This window comes from Pectinophora gossypiella, chromosome 11 (assembly GCF_024362695.1).
Source record: "Pectinophora gossypiella chromosome 11, ilPecGoss1.1, whole genome shotgun sequence".
In the NCBI taxonomy this organism is placed as follows: domain Eukaryota; kingdom Metazoa; phylum Arthropoda; class Insecta; order Lepidoptera; family Gelechiidae; genus Pectinophora; species Pectinophora gossypiella.
This window is the reverse complement of record NC_065414.1, coordinates 10717250-10726996: the sequence shown is the minus strand read 5'-3', so window position 1 is coordinate 10726996 and position 9747 is coordinate 10717250. Positions and strand designations below refer to the sequence as shown.

The following is a 9747-nucleotide window of genomic DNA, read 5'->3' as shown; positions in this document are numbered from 1 at the left end:
AATTAAAACTGTGCAGATTTGATCGAAAAAAAAAGATGCTAATAAAATAATTTAAACGCGTCGTGGTTCGCCACAGAGCAATCTACAAGTAGTTGAACACGAGACCCCCCACACTAGCGTCTTTCGAGCGTCGTCGTCGTGCCAGCGTCCGCGGAACGTCCACGTGACGTCGATGCCGCGGCGACGCGACGCCAGCGCTGGCCGGCTGCCGAACGCCGAGCGTGCGCGGCGCTGGCGTCGCGTAGCCGCGGCGTCAGTTCAACGTTTTTTGCGAACAAGTACAATGCACAACGCAATCTACTTGCCCCGCTCCCCGCCGGCGGCACCTCGCCCTCTTGCGCCGCACGCGTCTCGTCAGTTGTAACGTTGTCAGTATACAGTGCACACGTAATATCCAAAATGCAGTCACCGCTCGAAGATGTGTTTGATACTGAACTTTTTATTCAAGAAATGCAAAATCGACCTGTATTGTGGGATATGTCAAAAAGAGAATATAGTGATCGCATTCTTAAAAGAAAGGCTTGGGAAGAGATGTGTACTTTGTTTATTCAAGAGTTTGAAACAAAAACAGCAAGAGAAAAAAATGAAGAGGGTAAGTGTAAAACTTTTATATTTTGTCACTTTGCCATGTTAATGAACCAAGACTTGAAACGAAGTAATTAGCAAATTTATTTCTTTTAGCGAATCCGGTCGATAGCCGTATGATTTCTTGTATATCGATATTTTCATTATCCACAGTTGCGGAATTTGATGGTATGTTGGTTTCAGCGCGTGTTGTATTTTATATCGTTCTGTATCAATTGTAATAGTTCGTCAAATATTCGTTTTGGCATCCGTAAATAATCATAAAAGTGTTTTTTATTATTTTTTATATGTTGACAATACAATACGAAATAATCGCTTAATTGAACTCTAGCACTACACAGAGGATGTTCCCAATGTTGACGACGATGTTTCCTTTTTCGTTTGCGTAATTTTTGGATCAGTAATATCAACAGCAGTGTTTCTTCGTCGGAATCCATTTTCACACTGATTGTACGCGACAGGAGCCGCGGTTACGCGACGCTAGCGCAGCGCACGCTGGGCGTTCGGCCGCCGGCCAGCGCTGGCGTCGCGTCGCCGCGGCGTCGACGTCGCGTGGACGTTCCGCGGACGCTGGCACGACGACGACGCTCGAAAGACGCTAGTGTGGGGGGTCTCAAAGGTAGAAAATAAAATGGCATTGATTACAGCAGGACGCGATCCAATATCGACAAATAGCTCACAAGAGGCTGGGTAATTTACTTTTTCTTCCCACAAAGCAATATAAACAAATGGTACCTATGGATAGCATCGAAGGCATCCATTTATTACATGATCCCATGTCGATTTAAGGATCAAGTAAACAGGAAAAAAAATGAGTTTAATGATATAATATGTTGTTACATTCCGATAATTTGCGGAAGAGATAATTAGCAATGAAGGCGCCTATTGCACTGTTTAACCATCTTTTGTTTCTGTATTTTGTATTATCTGTATGGGAAATATAGAATTTGTTCTGTTACGTGTGGAATTTATAATTTCATTGTTTAAATTCGTAGCTGATTTATTATTTTTATTACTTAAATGTAAAATATTAAACACAAGGTTGATGTGTGTTGTTACCCGACTGCCAATAGAGGAGGGTAATGTTTTGTGAATTTCGAGATGTTCGGAAATCCGTGGTACCGTGGTACTACCATCGTAGTATAACGGGTTCGAATATCGGATCGGACTAAAGTCCGGACCACTTTATTCGACTTTATAAAGTTGAATTTATGTTTGGATCATACATTGTTAACGACCTCCGTGGTCCAGTGGTTGAGCGTTGGGCTCACGATCCGGAGGTCCTGGGTTCGATTCCCGGTGGGGACATATAACAAAAATTACTTTGAGGTCCCTAATTTGTTAGGACAATACAGGCCACCTGATTTTCCGAAGGTAAGATGATCCGTACTTCGGAAGGCACGTTAAGCTGTTGGCCCCCTGTTACTACTTACGTAAGTAAGTAGTCGTTACATGAGCCATGTCAGCGGCCTTTGGCGGCTCAATAGTAACTGTGAGACCAGGGTTAATGAGGTTGGTACTCCACCTCACAACCTACACGACAGAAGAGATACATATCACGTGATTTTCAGAATTTGTGCTCGGTTAATGGCAAGATCTTAAAATTCTTACTTTTAACTTATAAATTAAAATTTGTTTATTTCGGAAAAAAGTCCATAGAATGTTATTATACAAACAACTTATAAACTGATGTTAAATAAAGAATTTCTCCTGGCCCGAATAATGTCTTTAGTAAGACATTAATTTTAATGGTTAATTGTCTTTAGTAAGACATTATTTGAGAAGTTAATTGAAATGGTAAGCAACATTTCAATTAACCTTTCAAATAATGAGAATCCAACAGACCCGGAACGTCCAAATACACTTCTCATCAAAAAAATCGAAACACTTCCGTTTTCATTGTTTCTGTCCGAATTTAACACAAAAAAGAATTCATACGATAAAAAAAAATACATAAATGTATAGCTGGCAGTTTGGCCATTACAGTAATAAGCGAAAATTCTAAATTCAAAATTAGAATTTCATTTGTTTATCTTATAAACGAAATGAATCACTGTTTTGAGACAAATGTGTGTTTAGGGTTGGAGTACATTTAGCGTTTAAAAACTAAAACTTTGGAGCAAACAGTGGAGCAAAGTTCTCTTTTCTGATGAGTGTAAAATTATGCTGTATGGTAACGACGGAAGGAACAAGGTCTACAGAAGAGACGGAGAACGCTATGCACAATGCTGCATTGAAGAAAAGGTCAGCTATGGTGGCGGTTCTGTAGGTATGACCAATTTAGGTGCTCACGTGCAAAGTTAAGGCGCGCTCTTCGATGGTCTGCAGTTAATTTCGGCCCATTTGCTGGCTTATGCGGTACCAGTCCACGATCCTTCAACCTTCTTCTAATTGTAGAGTCACTTACAGCCATCCTTCGTACAACACGAAGCCGCTGCTGCAGTTGAAAAGCGTTAAGGCGTCGATTTCTTAAAGAAGTTGTTACAATAAATCGATCATCTCGCTCAGAAGTGACCCGATTCCTGCCAGATCCTGAACGGCGCGTGAACAAACCAGTCTCCCGATAACGTTTATAGACTCTATGAACAGATGACAGGCTTAGATGCAGTCTTGCAGCCACAACACGCTGACTAAGGCCAGAATCCAGCAATGCCACAACTTGGGCGGCTTCTGTGGGCGAAGTATCCATACGTTTTAGAAAAAAAACCTTTTTTCAGACGTCCCAAAGTCACAGTATTGAAATAAAAAACAAAAAGTTTAAGGATAGGCGCCAATTTTTAGTTTTTAAACGCTAAATGTACTCCAACCCTAAACACACATTTGTCTCAAAACAGTGATTCATTTCGTTTATAAGATAAACAAATGAAATTCTAATTTTGAATTTAGAATTTTCGCTTATTACTGTAATGGCCAAACTGCCAGCTATACATTTATGTATTTTTTTTCATCGTATGAATTCTTTTTTGTGTTAAATTCGGACAGAAACAATGAAAACGGAAGTGTTTCGATTTTTTTGATGAGAAGTGTATTTCTGAAATTGACTTCGAGTTTATCAAAACACGCTATCATAGTAGATGTAGGTATTTGTTTGAGGCCGTAATAGCCCAGTTGGCAGAACGCTTGCTTCTTTCTTTGAGGTCGCAGGTTCTAATCCAGCACAGGCCTAAATCAATGATTGTCGAATTTAATTTCGAATTCATGTTTGGATCATCAATGATTATCACGCGCTCAGCGGTGAACGGAAACATCGTGAGGGAACCTACATTTTCGAGAAATGTATTTTCGTGGGTATGTGGCCTAATCTGTATTGTACTGGTTTTCCCTTCGCGGATTGGAAGGTCAGACAGGCAGTCGCTTCTGTAAAAAATCGGACCTGTCAAATCTTCAGGTTAGGTAAGGGGACCTTGTGAGAAACGGGATAATGCTAGGGAGATGAAGAATAAAGAAAAAAATAAAGAATATTGAATATATATTGAATATATGACCCCATCTACCATCATCTAGTTTCGGGCCCTGAGCATGTGGTCAGCTACACGAGCCCTTCCGATCCGGTCTGACCCTAAGTACTTAGTCATTATAAGAGGCACGTCAAAGACATTTGGGGCTTATTAATAACCTTGAAAACAAAAGTCAAAATCTTCGAAAATAACCAATGTTTGGTGTTTTCTATAACGGATTTTATTGGATTTATAGAGTTATAGTTGCTCAAATAATATCGTCTTCAATAAAATAACACAAGGACTTTATCTGTAGGATCTTCTATTCTAGGAGTTGTGAGGTGATTGGCTAACCTCAATTACCAGGATAAACCTTTTATAAGGCAATATTAAAAAAGAAATCGAGGATTTTCTGTCACAACGCGGTTAGGACAACCTACGTATTAACAATTAGCTATTCTGTGGTATAACTTTTGTTTAAATCTTTTGCATCGTAACTGATTATTTTTGACGTGCCTTAATTACTACCTTTTTAATATATACTTACTTACTTATTATTATTTGTACGCCTGCATGCAGGCCGAACATATCACAACATTGTTATTTGAATTATTTTACCACTTTTTTTTGTATTCTATGTGTTCTCGCAAATAAATTGATTTGATTTGATTTTTACTAGGCCAGAAGCTTCGTTTTACACTTTTAATACTAATATCGCAAAAATCGCATACTGCAATGTACTTTGGGGCCATTTGTTAAAATTAAAGGTACTCTTCAATCTTTGAAGTAATACACAAATTAGAAAAAATATCTTCTTGTCTTATGTAGTCTAAGGTTCCGGAAGGGCATATCACTCAGTGGGACACCTCTAATTCTATCTATCGCGAAACTTACGTAAAAACATCATTATTACCTATTGGCTTTTTCCTTCATAAGGAATCACTAGGTGGGAGACTAACTAATCCCGGAGAGTAAACTTGAAATGATCACCGGCTTACGCGAGTGATTTTAACTCAATCGAAAACTTTTCTTCTAACTTTCCGAGAAAATCCTTTTTGGTTGTATTTACATTACATCTACGTTACATTTACGAAACAGATTAAATTTTTGGGTGTTTCTTCACTATTAGGCGATTTTCACACGATGAACTTTGTACCATCACCGTCATTGGCCTTATACATCTGTTTCAGACGATTTATGACGTCATTGCCTCGAAGAACTTTGTACAGTGCCATAGAATAAGAAATAGTACTAAGTATAGAATGGCAACTCTACTCCCCACTAGTGGCTAAGCTAGGTTTACCTCACCCTTCTTTATCTTAGTCTTCAATCGTATGGCGTCCGGCGTCACTCACACAGATGCGCGTGTACGATTGCGGCAATCTGTAGTGTCTGTGTAAAACAAGGACTTTTGTATAAAGTGTTAGGTTAGCGGATTGCATATAGGTCAATGCGACCTTGCGGACCGCTTCACCGCCAGTCACGTCAGTGCGCGATCTCTTGTGAGAATTGCTTTACATGGCAGCACATTGGCAGGATCCTTTATTTGGCGTGTTTTATTGTAGATTTGCCGTAGATGGCATTAACTACTTGGCCGGATAAATGGGGAGCGCTGCAGGCTCTCACCCGGTACAACGTTTAAGACAACAGGTCTGAGGGTGCCCAGTTGGGAGCGAATCTCGGCTCAGAGCGTCATCTGAGAGGAAAATTATTTGGAAGAATTAATCGACCCTAGTGGGTCGATAGCGATAAGCGCTGATTGAGGGAAATCGTCGATCACCCTGGCGGGGTCGGTATTGGGGTCCTGAAGTGTTTGGTGTCGCGAGCTGATTGGCCGCCCTTATGGCTAGAGTGATCGGGTCGTCGGAATCATTATATTACGTCCTTTGGACGCCGATAGTTTTCAGTACCGTCCCTAAACGATATGTATTCGGAAGTCGCGACTACCAGGGGATTTGTGTAAAAACGTTTTGAAGCAGAGCCGTTGGGAAATGGTTGGTAGGTCAATGCGTGCACGAGTAGTGTCGAGGGAAGCCCGCTATATAGTAACTATGGCGATATTGAGCAGTCGAGTAACATTACCTACGTCAAAACAAGCTTTACATACTTCCATAAACAATGGCACGTCTCTATCGGGGTAGTGGGTTGTATTATGTTGTATGCCAAATTAATTGTTCGAACCACTGAATGGATTTAAACCACCCTTTAGCGAGCTTATAGCACTGTGCAATGTTAATAGTCTCGTGGGAGTGTGTCCATAAAGTCTGTTGCCCCTGCAGCATGGCTTACCTATGGCGCGGTACGTGACATATAAGAATGACCTTTATCGACTTATTCGATGGTTTCGATTTCCGGTGAGGACATTAACACAAAAATCTTTTTAGGACATTACAGGCTGATTACCCGCTTATCCGACAGTAATAATATGATTTGGATTTCGAAGGGCATTAAGAAGTTGGTCCCAGATACTATTTACTTCATCAAGTATCTAGTCGTTATATGAGTCATTGACAGCTCAATAGTAACTCTGACTACAGGTGATGAGGTCGGTTTGACCTTACAATCCACACGAGTAAAGAAGAACGACCTATGTACGTACGATGGAACTATGACATTCTATAGTCTATTGGTTCAAGCCCGCGATATTTGCGCGTCGCGCGTAATATGAATGTAGGAAAGTGAGAATACTATGGAAGGATAATGAATGGAAATTTGGTTGTTTATGGTATGAAAGGAGGATGGTTAATGAATGAGACGTAAGGCAGATTTTTTTAAAAAGTAAGGGAGGCGAGTCAATGGTGCAATGATTTGGGTAAAATATAAAGAGTGTGTAAAATAAAAGAAGTAAAGACATTTAAAATATATCTCTTGTTATTTCTACATCCCACACGAATAGCACGATCCGTGCAGCAGGGACTGAATAGAACTTGTCCATTACACAAAGTAAGCCTTTAATTGGCGGGCTTTTGGAATGTTTGTTTTTTGGGAATGCTATTGTGTGTTGTTTGTTGTAGGTACATGTTAGGTAAGGTGCACGGATACATTGGGTTAAATCAAGCCTTACTTATTTTATGCCACTACAAAATGTATAAAATCACGCTCCCATCGGGGTGGGCAGAGCTACAAGTCTTTAATAAGACAACCCGTGGCCATTTATGGTATCCGTCCCAAGTTAATTTTAATCTTATTTATGTCGCTGGCGTACTGTACTCTTGGCCTGGCTTTCCTTTAAAACTGGATTTGAATCGTAAAATGGTAAATTGACAACATGCTGCTTATTTTTTATTAAAATAATGGGGCTGACTCCAGTAAACGCCATCCAATTTTATTTTAAGTTATATTCACCTGTCATTTTCTTATCCGTCGAAAAGGAAGGGACAGATAATCGTCAGGCATAAAATTTATGGAACTCACGTCAATTTTAGGCAGAAATTTAAGCAATCCCCTTAAAATTTTACAGGGGCAATAACCCGATAAAATTAAGTAAGCACATGCCACACGGATGCCATATCAGCGAGATGCTATTCATTCATTCACTCATTCATTTAAAATAGTTCTCAATGATTCGTCCATTTCTTTTTCAGCGGCTTAGTTCATACGGATGTACCTCTGACATGACAGGTATAACTTAAAATAAAATTAACTGATGAGCCAATTCAGCTAATTTTAGTTAGCTCATCAGCTAATTTTATTTTAAGTGACAGTTAGACAGTATTTTTAGTTTTAGTTGACATCTCAAATTAGGTCAAATTTAAATTCAAAAATATCTTTATTCAGTAGGTAACATAGTTACACTTTGAATCGTCAATTTTTACATAACGAACGTCTCATCCGCCTAAAACTACTGCAGCTTCTCACAACCTGTATAGCCGGGGAAAAGAAGCTGCAAGAAAAACCTCGGTAGAGGGCCCTAGACGTTCTTTTTTTTTAAACGGGTGATGTTGATGTTTGCCGCCAAGCCGCAGAAGAATACGAAAGTGTCCCCGCAGCATGGCTTAACGGCGGTGATACGGACACCGTGGGGTTTTAGTCGGTGTGAGCCATACATAACCCTCTCGCTGCCCCAGTGGCGGGATGGTATTCGGTAGGCATTTCCTCTCGAAAAAAAGGTGATGATGATGTGATGGTGCGATGGTGATGACGACAATGATGATTAAAAGTATGCCAGTTTATCGCTATCTAACGATTCCTAATTAGCTTTATTTTTGCACTAACCTAACAAGCTTAATTAAAATAGAATTTCGGATTAGTCTGTTACAATGAAATGCGGACTTGGAAGATATTCCTTTGTGGATTGCGGTGAACATCCGTTTCATGTGGTTTTGTTTTTTACTTTGTATATTCTACACTAGCTTTTGCCCGCGACTTCGTCCGCGTGGCGTGTTATAAAAGAGAGATCTTTGTGTGTGTGGGAGTGCATATCAAATTTCAAGCATCTAACTTATGCAGTTTAGATTTTTTCATACATTTTTTTCCCAATAACTCTCATTTTTCAAAATACAGCCATAAATAAACTTTATATTTACTAAGGTATGCATGCATGCTAGATTGAATCAATTGATAGATTTTTTTTTTAATTGATTGTTCATTGAGTTTTAATTTTAATACACACTTCCTCTCTTCCCTTCAACGTTGCTGTGCCCTACAGGGTCCATGTTTTAGTTCCTATGCCTATGTAACACCCCATTGTACTACATGGAATGCAATAAATAATTTAATTGAATTGAATTGAAAACATCTATCTTACGCGGTTTCGATTTTTTCATACAAATGTTTTTTTCCCGCTAACTCCCGTTTCCGTGGGAATTTTGCAATATCCTGTTGCAACTAAGCTTTAAGTTAACTAAGGTACCAGCATGCCAAATTTCAAGCGTCTAACTTAAGCGTTTAGATTTTTCATACAAAAGGATTTTCCCGCTAATTTCCGTTCCCGTGGGAATTCCGGGAATTCCTTTCTTAGTGCACCTCTACGGTACCTAAGATACGTCCCTTCCAAATTTCAAATGCCTACGTTTAGCCGTTCAGGCTATGCGTTGATATGTCAGTCACTGAGTCAGTCAGTTTCTCCTTTTATTTAGATTTGATTTTTTCATACAAATGTTTTTTCCCGCTTACTACCGTTCCCGTGGGAATTTTGTAATATCCTGTTGCAACTAAGCTTTAACTTTACTAAAGTACCTGCATGCCAAATTTCAAACGTCTAACTTGGGTGGTTTAGATTTTTCATACAAAAGGATTTTCCCGCTATTTCCCGTTCCCGTGAAAATTTCGGGAATTTCTTTCTTAGTGCACCTCTACGGTATCTAAGGTACCTGCATGACAAATTTCAAACGTCTAACTTGAGTGGTTTAGATTTTTCATACAAAAGGATTTTCCCGCTAATTCCCGTTCTCGTGAGAATTTCGGAATTCCTTTCTTAATGCACCTCTACGGTACCTAAAGTACCTGCATGCCAAATTTCAAACGTCTAACTTGAGTGGTTTAGATTTTTCATACAAAAGGATTTTCCCGCTAATTCCCGTTCCCGTAGGAATTTCGGGAATTCCTTTCTTAATGCACCTCTACGGTATTTAAGGTACCTGCATGCCAAATTTCAAGCCTCTAACTTGAGTGGTTTAGATTTTTCATACAAAAGGATTTTCCCGCTAATTCCCGTTCTCGTGAGAATTTCGGGAATTCCTTTCTTAATGCACCTCTACGGTACCTAAAGTACCTGCATGCCAAA

The 9747-nt window shown here is 39.5% G+C and overlaps 1 protein-coding gene across 1 annotated transcript in view; it reads left to right on the top strand.

Moving 5' to 3' along the window:
* The first annotated feature begins 382 nt into the window (after window positions 1-382).
* LOC126370574 (adipokinetic hormone/corazonin-related peptide receptor variant I-like) overlaps window positions 383-9747 on the top strand; it is a 131313-nt gene continuing 121948 nt past the window's right edge. The window contains exon 1 of the mRNA XM_050015518.1: window positions 383-592. Coding sequence (XP_049871475.1) covers window positions 419-592 — 174 coding nt within the window. The 5' untranslated portion in view covers window positions 383-418. The remainder of the gene's footprint in view (window positions 593-9747) is intronic.